The following is an 18,254-nucleotide window of genomic DNA, read 5'->3' as shown; positions in this document are numbered from 1 at the left end:
AACATTATTGTCATCATTGACTGATTGTGTAAGTTCCCCTCCCGTGGAGGTCGTACGGGGTCTCTTGGGGGCTTTCCCTCCTCCTCTGGGGGACTAGTTAGTTTTCTCATCTATGGGGCGACAGGCACACTGCACTTTGGGGGGGCTGTTTGGGCTCATGCAGGGGTGCAGGGAGGGGGGAGTTCTGTTGGGACGGGTGGGTTGGGGTGGGGTGTTGTTTGTTTTTACCGCAAGGCAAACCCTTTACCGTATTGGTGTTTTTGAGGTGCTCTCGGGGGGACGAATGATGGCTTCTGTATGTGATGGGGGGCAGGGACTTGACTTTGTTGTCGTGGAACGTTAATGGACTGGGGGATAGGATTAAGCGAGGTGTGGTCCTGCAGTATCTGAAACGAATTTCGCCAGATGTGGTCTTTCTGCAGGAGACACACCTTATTGGTAATTCCTTTTGTGCCATGAATCGGCGTGGCTATCGTTTGGTGGCCCACTCGGGCTTCACGTCTGGCTCGCGGGGGGTGGGCATCATGGTTAAGAACTCGCTCCCGCTGGAAATAGACGAGGTGCGCCATGATGAGAGGGGACGCTATACTGCCTTGGTGGGGAGAATGGAGGGCAAAGTAGTTGTCTTTGTTTCAGTGTACGTCCCACCGGGGTTACAGTCTACCACTTTTGCGGACCTGGGGCGCCTCCTCCTTGACCTCCCGGGGGGGCTTCTGGTGGTTGGGGGGGATTTCAATGCGGTGGTTTCTGGGACTATGGATCGTCACCCCCCTAGGGACCTCCCCCGGGCGCAGGCGTGGCTGTCCGGCCTCTTAGATACATTGGGATTGGTGGACTGCTGGCGCTTAAAACATCCCACGCAGCTGCAATACACCTTCCATTCGGGTGCCCATGGTAGCCTCTCGCGGCTTGATCATATCCTTGTCCCTGCGGCCTATGCTGGGAGAGTGGGAGAGGTGCGCCATCTGGCGCGGGGTATTTCAGATCACTCCCCGCTCCTGTTGCACTTTGATGTCCTCCCGAGGGGGGAGGGCAGGGTAGCTCCAATCAATGCCTGGTACCTGCGCGACCCCACCATTCGTGCTGACTTGATTAAAGCCTTGCAGCGGTATTTTGAGGAGAATGTGGGGTCTGTCCCTTCGGCTATCTCCCTGTGGGAGGCCTTCAAGACAGTTCTTAGGGGGGAGGCCCTCTCCTTCATATCCCATGCCCGGAGGCGCGAGCAGGAGGAGGTGACCCGGGTGGAGGCCGAAATTACTGAATTAGAGGGTGATCTGGGGAGTGGGTTGACGGATGCTGCACTACATGTTCTACACCTTAAGCAAGCGGCCTATAGGGCCCTCGTCACGGAGGCAGCCAGGGGCCTCAGTAGAGAGCAACAGGGGCGACTGTATGATGTGGGTGATAAGGCTGGTAAATTGATTGCGTGGTTGGATAAAAAGGAGAGAGCGAGTCGTGTGGTCCCGCTGATTGAGAGGATGGATGGTGTACGTGTCACCGAGCCAGAAGACATTGTCTCTTGCTTCGCGGATTATTTCCGCGAGGTGTATTCCCCGGTCTCTCCCTGCTCGGAGGCGGATTCCCATGCCCTGCTTCGAGATATCGCGCTGCCCTCCCTTTCGGTGGAGGACAGGGAGTCGTTGGATGCTGCTCCTACCTCGGACGAAATTGCCCTCGCCATACGCTCGGTCGCATCTGGCAAGGCCATGGGCCCGAACGGCATCCCTATCGAGTTGTATAAGCTGCGACCGGATGTATTGGCACCCCACCTCCGCGCGATGTTTCTGGCGGCCCATTCGCGGGGCTCCCTCCCGCCGGACCAACGTCTGGCTACAATCGTGGTGATCCACAAGGAGGGGAGACCCTGAGACCGGGTTACCTCCTATCGGCCTATCTCGCTCTTGAATGCGGAGCCCAAAATCCTTGCCAAGGTGCTCGCCAACCGGCTGGTCGGCGTGGTGGGCGATTTGGTCCACCAAGACCAGTCCGGCTTTATTCCCCATCGCAACACGGCCCTCAATCTGCGGCGCTTGCACGGGGTGCTCGCGCGTGTTCCGTTTGTGCGGGAGCCGGCCATCTTGGCGTCCTTAGACGCCACCATGGCGTTTGACACGCTCGAATGGCCATACATTTGGGCGATGCTGGCGAAATTTGGATTTGGACCGGGATTCATCAGCTGGGTCAAATTGTTGTATTCGGGTCCATTAGCGCAGGTGGTAGTGAACGGACGAGTCTCGGCCCCATTCGCGCTGGGACGGGGCACGCGACAGGGTTGCCCCTTGTCGCCGCTCCTGTTTGCACTGGCCTTGGAACCCCTGGCGGAGTGGCTGCGGTGGCACCCTTCCATCCGTGGTCTCCGTTGGACCCCCGAGTATGAGGACCGCGTGTCCCTCTACGCTGACGATATCCTTTTGTACCTAGCCTCCCCGCGCAAATCACTGATTGTCCTGGTTGATGTCCTGCGCTCCTTTGGCCGTAACTCAGGCCTCGTCATCAACTGGGCTAAATCCTGTGTCTATGTGCTTTCCGGGGAGGCTCCCGTCCTCCCGCGGGGCTGTCCGATCCAGATTGCCTCGCAGGGGTTTCGGTACCTGGGTGTCTATATCACGCTGGACCCGGAGGCCCGCTACGAGCGGAATTTGCTTCCCCCCCTCCAGCGCTTCAAGGAGGACGTCGCGCGCTGGCGGCGCCTGCCGCTTTCGCCGCTCGGCCGGGCGGCATTGTTTAAGATGATGTCGTTGCCGCGCTTCCTGTACGCTCTCCAGAACACTATGGACTTAGTCCCGGCGCGCTACTTCCGTGAGGTGGAGAGTCTACAGCGCCGCCTGTTCTGGGACGGGAGGCCGCGTATAGCCCTGGCGAAGTTGACGCTCCCGTGGTACGACGGGGGGATCGCCCTCCCGGACATTAAGCGGTATTACTGGGCCTCCCAGCTAGCTGCAATTAATCACGGCCTCTATGGGCCCGCCTTAAACCCGGCATTTGAAATGGACAAGATGCTCCTGCCCGGTGGCGACTACAATCGAGCGCTCTACTCTGGCGCGCCCGATCCCCGCTTGACGGGGCCCACGCGTGTCATGGTGCGGGTGTGGCACGCGGCCAATGCAGCTATGGGGTGGAAGGACCGTTTGACCCGGGCGTCGCCGTTGTATGCGCCTCAGCGGTTGGGCTCCCTGTGGACCTCGAAGGGCTTCGAAAAGTGGGACACGATCGGCATCAGTAAAGTGGGGGACCTCTGGACGAGAGGGGGATTTAAAACATTCGAGACGCTGCAGACGGAGTTTCAGCTGCAGGGCAGTGAATACTTTCGGTACTTGCAGGTCCGTCACGCGCTGGGCTCCGTCTTCCCAGACGTCGCCTCCATCCCGGAGTCTTCCCCCCTGGAGGATAGAGTGCTGGATGGCCACGTTCCGGACAGCACGATCTCCCTTATTTACAAAAAATTGATTAATGACCGCTCGGGCCTGCTGACTGGCCTCCGTGAGGCTTGGGTTGCCGACGGGTTGGAGTTGGACGACGAAGACTGGATTTCCGCGGTGGCCTCTCCGAAGGAGGTGGCCATACCGGCTCGCCTTCGCTTCGTCCAGCTTAAGATACTCCACCGGGTTTACATGACGGGGCCAAGGCTTCTGCGTATGGGCTATGCTGAGGATGGGTTGTGTAAGCGTGGGTGTGGTGCTTTGGCGACTTTTTTGCATATTTTGTGGGAATGCCCGAAGGTGGAGCGATTCTGGCCTGGTGTGCATGAGGTCCTGCGACTGGTTACGCATGTCGCGCTGTTGCCTGAAGCGAGGAGATGCTTGCTGAATGTGTGGGAACCAACTGATTATTCGGTTCCGCAGACGCGATGGGTGACTCTGGGATATATGATAGCTAAGCGTGACATCGCTCAACTGTGGGGGTCCCAGCGGCCCCCGGCGGTGTCGGCCTGGAAAGAACACATGGATTGGTGCATGTTCCGAGAAAAGGTGGTGTATGTGGCAAGGGGTAAGCCTGGGGCGTGGGTGAAAGTATGGGGCCCCTGGAACGCCTACCGCGGGGGTATCTGCGAGCCACCACTGCTGCCTGCTGCCTCACCGGCTCCGTCCCCCTAGTTGACCCCCTCCCCCAGCCCCGGGCACAGAGTTCCCCCAGTCCTGGATTTGTTTCCCTTCCCCCTCTTTAGATTCCTATGGATGGTCGGGGTCCCTCATCTGAGGAGCACGTGTGGTTACTTTCGATTGCGGGTTGCCTTGCGGGTGTGGTTTTTTTGTGTTGTTGTGTTTGTATAAAATGAAACCGTATTGTGGGCCTAGAGTCATGTGGCCCACGTCGTTGATACCTTCTGATTTACTTCTCTGCAACGCCAAGTGCCTTCTTGTACGTTTGTCAGGTGCTCCTGTCACTCTAGCGGCCGGCCGGAAGGTTGTAGGCCCATACTTGTATATACTTGAGATTGCAATAAACGGTTTCAAAAAAAAAAAAAAAAAAAAAAAAAAATGTAAACACATACCCCGACAAAGGCCCCAGGCCGAAACGCATTTGTCTTTATGCCCATTTTATGCACATGCACTTTGCTGAAATTTAAAAAACTTTACAAAAGAATAAAAGTGTTTCTATATGAATTATGGACCTGTTTGCTTCTCTTTCTCTGACCGGCTTGGTGCTGTCTTCTTGTGCCCTTGATGAATGGTGTGTAAAGCAGAGGAGTGTTAATGTGGACACGAGTATATAAACACAGACACACATATATATAATCTATAAGTATACATATATAAAAATATAAATGAACTAATATTTTAATGTATAGTATAATTTAAACAATCTTAAATATAAATAGCATAATATTATCAAAAATATATGTAAACATATTTAAATATACAAAAAGAATAAAATATTAAAAAGGGAATCAATTTAATATAAAATGAAAATCAAACAATACACATATTTTACAATTTCATTAAAAATAAGTTACAAACAAAATACAATTATACATATTATTATAATAATAAATCAAACCCATATTTATATAAATAGCAACATAAAATATGTTATTAGAAAAAATAAATAAATATCCATTTCCCACAACATTAAAAATAATTTTTGTTATACTAAATAAATATAATGACTCCCACCTAAGACAACACAACAGTAATATAATATTTTACATCACACAAAAATTAGATTTACTATTCTAACTAATATATATAAAATTACATAAAATATAACATTACAAAATACTACAATTTACTATTCCAACCACACTTAACACAACAATAAAATGTATAATTAATAAAAAAAAACTGTTCCCACTCCAGTCAGTGCAACAGTAGGGAAAGTGTTGGATTGTGGAAGGGTAAAATTTACCATTTCCCACTCCAGTCAATGCAACAGTAGGAAAAGTGTTGGATTGCGGAGGGGTAAAAATTACAATTCCACTTCCAGTGAGTGCAACAGTAGGGAAAGTGTTGGATAGCGGAAGGATAAAATGTACTATTCACACTCAAATCAGTACAACAGTAGGGAAAGTGCTGGATTGCGGAGGGGTAAATATTACTATTACCACTCCCATGAGTGCAACAGTAGGGAAAGTATTGGATTGTAGAGGAGTAAAACTTACTATTTCCACTCCAGAGAGTGCAACAGTAGGGAAAATGTTGGATAGAAGAGGGATAGAATTTAGTATTCCAACTCCAGTCAGTACATCAGTAGGAAAAGTGTTGGATTGCGGAGGGGTAAAAATTACTATTCCCACTCCAATGAGTGCAACAGTAGGAAAAGTGTTGGATAGCGGATGGGTAAAAATTGCTATTTCCACTCCAGTAAGTGCAACAGTAGGAAAAATGTTGGATAGTGGAGGGATAAAATGTACTATTCCGGCAGCAGTCAGTACAACAGTAGGGAAAGTGCTAGATTGCAGAGGGGTAAAAATTACTATTCCCACTCCAATGAGTGCGACAGTAGGGAAAGTGTTGGATAGCAGAGGGATACATTTGCTATTCCCACTTCAGTCAGTGAACGGTAGGAAAAGTGTTGGAATTGCGGAGGGGTAAAATGTAGTATTCCCACTCCAGTCAGTTCAAAATAAAAAATTAAAAAATATATAAATATGTTGAAAATTAAAACAATATATTTAATATTTGAAGTTTTACCAAAATATAAACATATTATAATGTTAAATACATATCACAAATACCCCAAAAATTATTTGCTAAATAAAAAAAATTCATACAAATAAATATTTTAGTTTTGAAATTGTTTAACAAAAACATTATTACATACATTTAGTTTATTTACTTCCTACCATATAACACCACAATATTCATAACCCACATCTAAAATCGAACAAAAATACATTTATTTGCACAATTAGCATAATTCATTATCAATTAAACAAATATTATTAACTAGAAAACAATTCATTAACTTCCTACCCTTTACCCCAATAATCCCCACAACCCACACCTAAAATTAAACTTTAAAAAAATGAATTACATAATTTCAATTAATTTTCAAATAAATAACTAATATTTAACAACTAATTATAAAGTAAGTAAAATTCATTTACTCCCCACCCTTTACTCCTATAAACCCAAACACACACACAAAAAAGGTAAAGAATTAACCTAATAAATTATTTTATAACTATTATTTAATTAAAAATAAATTACTTTCCCACCTTTAACCCCTATATACCCAAAACCCACACCCAACACAATGTAATTGAACAATTAACATAATTAATAATATTAATGATCAACTAATTATTAGTTGATTAGAAATAAATTACTTCCCACCCTTTACCCCCATAAACCCCACAACCTGCACCTAAAATAAATTACACAATTTCCATATTTAATTATCAAATAATTAATATCAATCAACAACTAATTTTTAACTGCTTTAATATAAATTACTTCCCACCCTTTACCCCTATAAACCCCACAACCCGCACCCTTTTTTTATACACAATTACCATAATTAATTATTGATGAATTATTAATAAACAACAAATTAATCATTAATTACAAATAAATTACTTCCCACCTTTTAACCCTTTAAACCCGACAACCCACACATAAAATTTACCACAAAAAATTTAAATAGTGATTAACACTATAAAATATCAATTAATTAAATATTAATAAATGAAAAATAATCATTAATTTATTGTAATTAAATTACTTCCTACCCTATTCCCTTATAAACCCACAACACGCTACGGAACTAAAAAATGCAAAATGTAATTCAAATTAAATTAATAACTACAAAAAATTTACCACATATATTAAATAACATAACAATACTTATACAAAAAATACATCACATACATTTAAAGTATGTGCTAAATACATAACACTAATTTAAAAAAACAATATTTTAACCAACTATGGGGCCCATTACGACGGTGGGCGGCCGTAACGGTAAACGGGACTGACCGCCAGAGGTGCGGAGGCCCCGCTGTGCCCATTAGGATACGACTGCCACCCTAGCGGTCGCATCCCACATATTTAACATTGTGGCGGGCAGTGCTGTAAGCAGCACCAGCCACAATGTTAAAAATGCACGTTGTGCATTGGCATGCACAACGTGACAGGCACAGCGCTGTGCCTGCCACCTTGTGAATGCCAATGCAGCTCAACACCCCCAAAGTAAACTCCTCATGCCTTTCCATGGCGGAGTCTCCGCCATGGAAAGGCATTTTACTGCACACATCATAATATGGATGGCGGTGCCTGCAAGGCACGGCCACCATATTATGGGCCTTTTCCGCCCGGCAGGCAATCGAGACGATTGCCTGCCGGCGGAAATTCGGCAGACAGTTTTTCCGTCCACTGCAGTATCCCCCGCCATGCTAATGTGGAGGGGGTAAATGGCCGTCCGGCAGGGAGTTTTGGTGGGCGGATCGCCACTGCCGATTTGGCGGTGGCGAGCCGCCCGCCATGATAATAGGCCCCTATATTTTTGCAAATTATATTAATGACTTTTATATTTTAAAAATCGATATTGCTTACCGTAAAATCGATATTCTTGTCCAAGACATTCTTGCTGTTGATGTTTACGTGTCATGATATTTACAACTCGATAATTGTGACAGTCGGTATTGCTGACTCGATATTTTGGCTGAATACCTAAGCCAATGTGGCTAACACCACGCTCCACCACTTCCTCGTAAATATGCCCCTTTATATTTCCCCCTACAGCCTATGACTGGATTGTATGAACCCCTAAGCAACCAAATGTCCAAAAATGAACCTTGAACTACTTGTCTACCCTCCTTTTGGGCATAGTTTCCCAACTGGCACCGTCAACCAAACTTCTGACAAGTCCTGTAAAACGTTTGAGATCTCCGCCACCCAGAAAAAGAGAGCCTGATAACTTTTTCTGCCCCCCCACCCCCTCTAGACCCTTGTTAGAATGCCTCATCTTTTGATGCTCAGAGTCCTAGACAAGACCTCTCTCAGTTCTAATAAGTATAGGTCCATGCAGATGCATGACAAATGCACCCTGTCACTGCGGAAAAACTCCCTTTCCTCAAATTCTATGTCAGAATGAAAAATTCCACCAATGCCAGCATCCGTGGAAAAACAGGAAATCTCCCAATTGGCCTTCTTGCTCGCCCTGTCAATGGTGGCATACTTAGTCGCCCCCCTCCAAGACCTCCTCGGGATAAACTTTGTCCATTTAAGACAAAGCAGCTGGACCAATTCTCCATGATTTGTTGCAATTCCTTTTTCATCGTCCTCATTAAAACCACACTCTTCTCCTTCACTGGGTCATTTTCACCTAAGTGAATGATCAGCACATCTGGACACCTACCACCCTCTATCATTCTGTTAAGGCACATTACCAAATCCCTCCAGAACAACCCACCTTTTCCTTTCCACGTAATCAGAAACAAAAGTTTATTCAAACCCAAATTGGCCCCAAAATATCTCTGATGAGCTTCTACTTCCCCCAACTTGATGAACATAAGGCCTATCTCTCAGATGGCCTCGTCTTTCACCCCAGAACCTGCATGGTACCTGGAAGGAAACAAAAAAGCAGTAAGTGCTTAAAAAAAGGCTGCCCCCCTGGCCATATTTCTTCCCCCTATATCCGCACATAGCGCCCTTAGCGGTTGGAAGACCAACACCCCAAGCGCATAATGTCCTCGCACGTACAACCCAGTGCCCCTGCCTTCGTGCCAATGCAAAAAGAATGCATTCCAATATCAGCAGGGAGCAAACCCATTCTCACAAGAGCTTTTTGCAATACTGAGAGCAGCTGAAAAGCAGTGATCTTCTTCCCAGATCTGTCTGAAAAACAAACCTGCGCTAGATCCGATACATAAAGCCCAGCGCACCCCTCACATCACCGGCATTGCCCAGAGTAACCTAAAACATGCAAGACTGCACTCTTTGATCTGTTTTGGAGTAATGAAGTCAGGCCTCCCATCTACCCCTCTGGTGAGAAACATCGTTCCACAGCACTTCTTCCTGGCCTCTGCTTCACAACAATTCTGACAACTGGAAAGGGCCATGATATAAGGACCAAGAACAATCAACATTGTCTTCTTGCTTTATACCCGCGGCAACTGCCCCAAAACTCTGCACAGAAGCTGACAAGTTATCGGTCTCCTCATCCGCCTACCCACTCCCCAGTTCTTTTGCCCACCTTTCCACGATCCTGCGCCCCAATTGGCCCGCTAAAGGAGTATACCCCACAACAATTTGCCCATGAACACCATGCCTGCTAGCTTACCTGGGATTGTGACCCGACACAGGTCTTTGTCAATCAAATACAGTATAAACTGAATCACATCCTCTGACCACAACCTACCTTCCTCCCTGCTCTGCGCCCCTGAAGCCAAAAGCTCCATCAATGCCTGACTGTAAGCTTGCCATGTGGACTCCGCGAGGGACACTACCACCAGTTTTACCATTCAGTATCGCCTACCAACTACAAATTTTCTGGCATGGGCGTTGGGTCTCTTTCAGCATCCCAATGTGATTGTCCACACCTGGCACATGCTGCGCTCTAAAAGAAATATCATGACACAAGCAAAACAAAACAAATACACGCAGCAGTTTCAGAACCTGCGCAGCCCTGGCTGACTACTTGTTCACCACCTCCACTACAGACATATTATCAACTCATAATTGCACCTTCCTGTGTGCCAACTCTGCTCCCACAAGGTCACTGCTATGACTAGGGGGAACAACTCCAAGAAAGGAATGCTTCTGCCCCTGTTTGCCCACTGCTTTGACTCAGCGCACCACCTGAGATACCAAAACAGACCAAAACCCAGTCCCCCAACTGTGTCAGAGAATATCTGCACATCCCAGTTCAAATCATCTTGCCGCACTAGTGGAATCCAGTTAAAGGACTGCAAGAAAAAACACCAAACCCTCATATCCTCCTTGACCCCTGCTAAGAGCCTTACATGATGATGAGGTAATGAAAAACCTGACAGGGCCAGCTTCAGCCTTCTGCAAAAGGTCCTGCCTGCCCTTACCACCCTACATCCATAGTTCAGGTGACCTAATAGAACTTGAACCACCCTCACCTTCACCTTCTCTCGAACAAGCATGCAATCCAACAGACTTAACATCTGTTTTTTGTCCTGTGGCTTCCATTGACAAAAGTCAATTTCAATGCCCAGAAAGGATATCACTGTATGTGGACCCACTCTTTTCTCCAGGGCTAAAGGCACCCCCTTGTTGTGTTGTGTTTTATCTACGTGAAATGAAAATGAAACAATAAAAGAGAAAGAAAAAAGAAAAAATTGAAGAACTCTCTTTTCTGGAAATGGACGTTTTACTTGTCCTTCTTGATATAAAAAAAATTCTGAGTGGTGCACCTGTGCTTTTGTTTTGAATTGTTAAGTTCCTGTAGGGAACAAGTACTGTGACGGTGGGTACTATTTAGTGTGCACACAGCTCTTATTTAATATATAAGACATAATTACTTAAAGAGGGTAAAAACAGGTTAGGTGCTGGTAATTAGAAGGCTCCACTGTCAGGTCCTTTTGTTTATGAATAACATTCATGTACTTGAACATGGCAATGCAGAGCTCTGGCTACTTCTGACAGTAAATGCTGGCATAAATTAAGAATTTTGATGTCCAATTTTTGATCTTCAGGTGTTCTTTTGGCCGCTTCACTAGCTTGTATGCCTCCTCCTTTGAACCCTCTTTGGTGTGCATCTCCCTATGCAAGAGTTTTAGCATTTTCACGGCTTGGTGACTACCATGTAGGTTAACATCCTTATCTTGAGTTCCTTACTCTCCAGCTCTTCCTCTTTTCTCTTGTGACCCCCTCACTACCTGACCCTTTGCCACTACCCACTCCTTTCCCCCTGCCACGCTTGTTTCTCTCTGTACGCCTTCCTGTTTTTCTTCCGTACCCACACCCATGTGAGTGATATACTTTCCTATATGCAACCGAACCCCTGCCCCGCCCTGGATCCCCCTGTATCCTCACCTGTGGATACCATTTCTGGACCTACCGCAATGACCAGGCCCTTACCTGGCTCCAAGGACAGTGCCCATATTGTTGCTTGTCGCCTCATCAGGGGCCTTTGCGCCTCTACCTTTTTTACTCAGCTGCTCCATGCTTGCCTGTAACACACTGTACATGATATTAGCTGTACCCCTCCTTCCCATCACTTCCTGGCTCTTCATCCTGCACTTCTCCTTTCTCCAGGCTGTCCAAGTCATAGTCCACCACATCGTCCCGACTGGGGCCCGTACCCACATCCTGCCTGTAAACCTCTGCTGGTCTGTGAGTGGTAGGCCAACGTGCGGAGCTCAGGGGGCTGAAATAACCCCATTTTGCGACTCCACCAACACTACTCACATGTCCACCACATTGTAATCGCTGGAGGCCCTTCTAGATCTTCCAGCCGGAGGGTCCAATGAGGTCATTCCAGACCTTCTTGCATATGGCTTGTAGTGATACCTTGACGACTTCAGGCGAACCGTGCGGGCTCAACCATCTTTTCTCCCTGGTGCTCTTGAACCACACCCAGCTCTACCGAGTCCAGATATCTTCACTGCTCCTGTAACTCCAATAAAGATGACATGTCTGGTGTGCTGTGCCTCTCCGCCTGCCACTGCACTCCACAATGTACCCCGAGGCTCCCAGCTCACCCAGAATCACCTGCCACTGTTAACTTATCCTGTGCTAGCTTCAAATCCAACATCCACCCCACTGTCCGTGCTGCTTGCCGTCCTCATTCTCTTCGTCCTCCTCCCCACTCCTTTCCAGCATGGCTGCCATTATAGCAAACGTGGAGTCCCTAACTGCCCTTCCCCCACCCGTGCTGTCCTGGCTGCCCTGCAGGGCATCAAAACTTGTTCCATGTGTACCTCTCCCCTCATCCCCCAAAACCTCCAGCATCTCTCTGCGGCAGCAAACCCCCTCCCCTCCCAGGTATTCATCTAGCTGTGCCACCATGCCCCTGCCCCCTCCCCTAGCTCACTCCATGATAGCCCAGCCATTTCTGTGGTCTCTCTATATGGCCTTTTCCTGATGACCCCTGCCCTTACCCTGACAGGCACTGCAAAAACAACATATCTCCCCCACGTGGGCCTGAGCTAACTTTTCTCCCTTTTCCCCCCTCCTGCCTTTCCTCAAGAAAATACCATAAGTACCACACTCCCTGTCATCCACATATGATGCCACCTCCCACCCCTCTCCCCTTTGGGCCCTATTCAAATGTAATTCCCCAGCTGGTAGAGCAGTGGTGCTGCCTCTCTTTGCTCACTTCCTGGCTTGGCCAGCCCCTTAATTTTGCTTGCTGATAGTGGGCAGCTTCGCTGACGCCGCCTGCCTCTTTAAATGCGGCTTTCCTGTGGCCCCATATTCCTGCAATTGGCGCAGATGTGCCACATACCTTATTCCGTGGGAAGTGCAGTCAACGCTGGTCGTGTGCAAGCTCGAACCCCCAGCCCGGCCCCCTTGCTGCAATGCTACTCTCCCATGCCCTGCCCTAGAAAACACCTGGGCGTGCTTGGGCAATGCAGCTCAGCCTGCCCCAGCTGCATTCCCTCCTTTCTTATCCGCACCACAAGGGGCCGCTCTCCTGGTCACAGAGCAGCCCCTCGCACTCACTTCAACCAGGAATAATGCCACCATGGATGTCCTTCACTTGCGTGGTGGCAAGCATACAATAACTGCTGCGGCCAGTCCAGGTGGGACACAGGCCCTGCTGCTGTACCACTGCTGCTGTATCACCAACCACGAGGTCAAGGCACCCAACCTCCATCAACAAACGCATCGCCTCTGCAACTTTTTTTATCTGCTACAGACATGATTGACTACAACCAGTAATTCCTCTCACAATACAGTACCTTAACAGTTAACGCATGACAATCAAAAATAGCCTACTTGCTCCCGGTCACCAGCCACCAGGTCACCTGAACCTAAAATGGTGACAGAGAGCCCAACGGAAAACTAGTTATACATTGGGCTATCTTGGGCTACAAAGATAGCCCAAAAATAAATAGTGGCTCGTAGGCTGCACCACCCTTCCAAACTGCCTGGGGTGCAGACCTCCCGGTAGTCAGCTGCCCCCCAAATCCCCGTTGTGATGCAAGCCGTTATTTAAGCAGCTACTCCCAGAGGTTGATGTGGGTTGGACTGGAGGGGAATGATGTGCTCATAATTTTTTTATTTGACAAAAACAGTTGCCCCACTTTTTGTTAAAATACAACCATTTTGGAACAGTTAAAATGCCTTGGCTGAACGAGAGGGAGGTCTTCTGTTCTGTGGAGCCATGGAAGGGACACAGAACTAAAGAGGAAACAAGCCTTCTCGCCAGGATGCCTGCTACTTCAAAGAAATGTAAATGTGTGCAATAGATTGATCTGCACATATAAAGCATCCTTGGAAGCCAGTATTGACTTTAATTGATGGAACCAATTCAAGCTTCCTAATAACAAAGATGTTTTCTTTTTGAGAGGTAATGTTAGGGTGTTAGCAGCTGACTTCTGGACTACGTGCTTTTAGTAGACACTTGTAGGAAAGGTTTGCATTGGGTACAGTTTGATTGCCTATTACTAAAATCTATAATTTGAAAGCATTTTAAACCTAAATCTTTCTTAGCACTTTGTTGCAGCCCATCTTATACCGTGTAATACATGTTTAAAGTTGTGACTGACATATTTATAGTGGTTTCTGACAAAGACTGAGACCTCGTAGCACCAAAATGCATGTATCACTGTTCCCCACTGCAGTAACCAGGATTCAATTATGTGTCTTTCTCTTTACACACAGACATCTCCAGTGATCACATTAACCAAAAGGGGTTTCATAGGCTAAAATAGTGTATTTCCCACAGCTGACTTTATCTTATGTTTATTTTACATTTAAGGTGTGTGTATTTTTTATATGCAGTTACCTGAAAGTGAAAGCTCATCATAATAGTTACAGAATATTTTTAGCAATTCCTTTGACCCCCGCCCCACATTTACTGACTCCGCCCCAGAATCACAGTTCCCATACTTTTTTTTAATGCACTTCCACTACTAGCTACACTGAAGATGATCAAGTTTGTGCTGTTAGCGATAGGAGCAAGATATGCAGATTAAAGCTCCTAGTAAAATGAATATATTTTTCATGCCAGAAGGCTGTTGAAATCAAAATTGTCATGAACGCTTTACTTACTGGACTTCATGTTTAGTAGAGAGGTTAATCAGCTGACTTTGAAACAGGAGACATGAAACTGTTCAGCCTAGAGTGCGTCTGTTGTGCTCTTTTACGTATTTTCACATGTGTTTATGGATTGACCCAAAAACTTCTTGAATAGGACTAAAAAGGAAACATCTTAAATAGAAATTAAAAGGGAATATTCTTATACAATCTTTACAAGTAGAAGGAGTGTGCCTTCTTTTTACTTTTACTAATAGGGAATTTAATGTTTCAGGGCCGAGTAACAAAGGCATGTAGGAGTTCATGAAAGAGTACTTCAGTCCTGTAGTAATGTTCTCGTAATGATACATGCTTTTGTGAATCAGTCTTACCTAGTACCATATTCTCTCAACTTTGTCCATCGTATGCTCCTACCATCCAAAACCATACCCCCATCAGCCAATACACAGAAGTACAGGATGAGACAAAAATAAAATAGTTTTTAGCAAAGTTCTAGGTCATGTTCACAGGCAATGTTCATTACTTGAAGAAACCAAGGGGCATATTTACAAACCCCTTTTGCCACTGAAGTCTCACTTTTTTCGACGATCCAGTGGTGTTGCACCATTCCCCATAGTTACAAGGTGGCGCTAAGCCACTTAGCGTGGCTTAATGCCACCTTGTAAATATGCCCCTTTCTGCAGCAGTCCACAACGGTAAAGGGACATGAAATGGGTGTTGCTGTGGGCGTTCCACCACAACACCCATTGCTTTTAGACGGTGCGCAGATTACAAGGCTGAAACTAAGGCTGGTGTTACAAAACAATGGTGATACGAGGAGAAATTATTAATTTCTACTTGCTTTTTGGTCTTTTTATGTGTACTGCAGCACACATAGAAAGAGCAAATCCACATGAATGATTGTTTAGGAGCAGGAAGGTGTCCTTTATCTGAATAATCGCCCCTGCAGCGCAGGCACTCTTGCAACATGGCGGCAGAGTACCTGCGCTGGCGCTAGGCAGTTTTTTTGCACCAGCGCTAGTGGAAACACATGGGTGCGCCTTATATTTGTAAATACGGCATATCCCTACATTTTAAAAATGGAGGAGCACAGCGTCGCCAAATTTAGCGCAGCACCGCGCTCTGACATTTGTTTGTAAATATGTCCGTAAGTGTTCTATCATATATAAAAGTAAAACACAATTTGTATCAAAATTCACCGCTGTGGGCTTTACATGCTGAAATATTATTGAAGTTTGTTACACAAATGTAAATTTCCGTACACAATTGGACTCGGTGTTCTAAAGTGTAAATAGTATGCTCTCTTATTGTTTTTTAAAATGTACTAAATATAAAACATTGGGAGGCACATTATACAAGGTTCACAATATATCATTTCATGGAGTTGCAGTAGATAAGAGACCTGCTCTCAACGAGCCAAAGAGTGAGTGATCACAAAATCTGCGCCTGTGACTCCTATGAAGAAAGCGTCCCTGAAAAGTATTTCAAAGGTAGGGTTCTGCATTTAAACATACATTTGAAGTAATGTAACTATGAACTTCCACCTACATCAGTCACCTGGAAGACTTCCAGAGCCTGTGAAGAAAAAACAGCAACCTGAGTCTGAAGTAAAATAACAGGGTGCACCTAAAGCTAAAACAGAAACAAGGTATATTCATACAGGCTATTAAAGATAACCGGAAATGCACGTGCCTCAACCTGAAGAGCTACTTGCCTTTCAAGAGGGCTAGCAGGAGGCATGTCCTCGCCAGCAACCCACCGCACAGCAATCCAAAACAGTCCCGAGTGAACATTTTCCGGCAAAGCCCCTTCCTTCCGTGAAAGAGAAAACAAAAATGAGCAGGCTGCACGAGCAAGCACTAAAAAGTAGAAAAGTAAATAATGAATGTCCCCACTCGAAGGTGTTCGCTCGTGAGATTAATTTAAATCCTGTTTATTATTGCTGAGGCAATGGCTGCAAATGTTTTAAGTCGACGGGCCACCGTTGGCGGGAAGACGGAAGGATCTCCGCCTCCTCTTGCTATGGACTTGTCTCGAAAATACGAATAAATATCGGTGACAGATCCTCCAGAGAGCACACTGCGAGGCTGCCAGCCGCCTTGTATCCTCGTCCGCCGCTTCCTCCAGCATCTGTAGCCCCCTCCGCTGGCCCTACACACACGCGCACGTTCGAGAACATTCACGCGTGATTACACCACAGGCCTTTCTTTCCACGAGCAAGCCGTCCTACATGGGCCAGTCGCCACATTTCATAAATAATATATTTTTATATAATGGAAAGGGAAAGCTTCATAACCCGCAGGAGGCAGGGCGATGCCCCTGATACGGGGAGGCCCCACATTTTCGGGTTACTCCAGCATACCTGAGGCTTGGTTGTCATCGTCGGTGGGAGGAGCTTTCTTTGCAATGAACCCGCCACCGCCAGTCTGTTTGGACTTAACCAATGTGTTCATTCATGCTATACTGGACAGAAAGAAGAGTTGATTTCCCTCGACAGAAAGAATATCATGATTACCCCGGTCCACAGAGTCGTATTGCGAATAGGAACATTTCTACAATTCACTCAGATACATACATTTGAAAGATATTTCCAGATCCTAAAAGTCTTTTTAGAAGGAATGAAAATCATTTCAAAGACACGCCTGGCTACACATTGTTCTGCTTCATTATCCAGGCCTTTTGGCATATCTTTATCTCAAATTTCAAAGGGAAAATAAATTGCTTTGCAAATTTCTTCATGTCATCAAAGAGAGAAAAAGACACACTTAACAGGATAAATTAACTATACATGGGACAATGCCATCTCTGAATAATCTTACTGAACTGCATTATAATATTTAATTGGGTCAGTCTTTTGGGTACTCCCATCCCAGATAAAGGCATTGCTCTGACAATGGTGTTTCCCTGTCCCCCTAACACATTATTATAGTATTATAGTATGGCACGTCAATCACTGTGTGCCTAATTACATATTTTGATGCATTCGGTTGCGGCCGCAAATCATTGATAGGTTACCAGCACTTCGAAGGAGGTTGCAGCACACTTGCAAACGGGAAGAGGTACCATGGGGACACCGTCCTCTCTTTCAATGTTGTAAAAAATATTTTTTTAGGAGTATGCAGTGGTCTGTGGGTTTTGGCTTACGCGTAAAAAAAAGTTTCACTTATTTTTTTTGTAAACCCATCCTGCTTTCCTGCATTTTAAAACACTGTGTTTACAATAAAGATTGTTTTATTTAAAAGTAATCAAAGACATGGTGGTTTGCTGACCCCAGCAGGCCACCGTCCTTGTGATGACAGAGACTTGTAGTAGGTTGGAACTTATGACCTACCTTAATGCATACTAATTAGGTAGGTCATATTGCGATCCCCTACGATTCGGAATTGTGCGCATCAATAGTTTGAACATATGTCATTTCGCAAAAACCCCAGTGCAAGTGATTAAAGTGTGTGTGCTAATGGCGACCACTTTAACCGAATGCATTGCCCGAACATAAGGCCTCTAAACGTTTGAAATGTACTATGTTTATTAAAAGTGCTGGAGGTGGCGTTGCCCTTTTGCGACTGCATCACATCAACAATATAAGAGGAATGCATGCTGTGTGTACTTGAGGCCCAGCATGACCTTGGACCCATGCAC

At 46.1% G+C, this 18,254-nt stretch overlaps 1 protein-coding gene across 1 annotated transcript in view; it reads right to left on the bottom strand.

The window, feature by feature from the left end:
• Positions 1–16,748, bottom strand: part of CHRNA6 (cholinergic receptor nicotinic alpha 6 subunit) — a 460,970-nt gene extending 444,222 nt beyond the window's left edge. The window contains exon 1 of the mRNA XM_085640867.1: positions 16,330–16,748. Within this exon, the coding sequence (XP_085496993.1) occupies positions 16,330–16,408 (79 nt within the window). The 5' untranslated portion in view covers positions 16,409–16,748. The remainder of the gene's footprint in view (positions 1–16,329) is intronic.
• Positions 16,749–18,254: the final 1,506 nt, after the last annotated feature.

The sequence above is a fragment of the Triturus cristatus genome, chromosome 2_1 (assembly GCF_964204655.1).
Source record: "Triturus cristatus chromosome 2_1, aTriCri1.1, whole genome shotgun sequence".
Classification (NCBI taxonomy): domain Eukaryota; kingdom Metazoa; phylum Chordata; class Amphibia; order Caudata; family Salamandridae; genus Triturus; species Triturus cristatus.
Note: the sequence above shows the minus strand (reverse complement) of the source record. Positions and strands in the feature narration are given on the sequence as shown.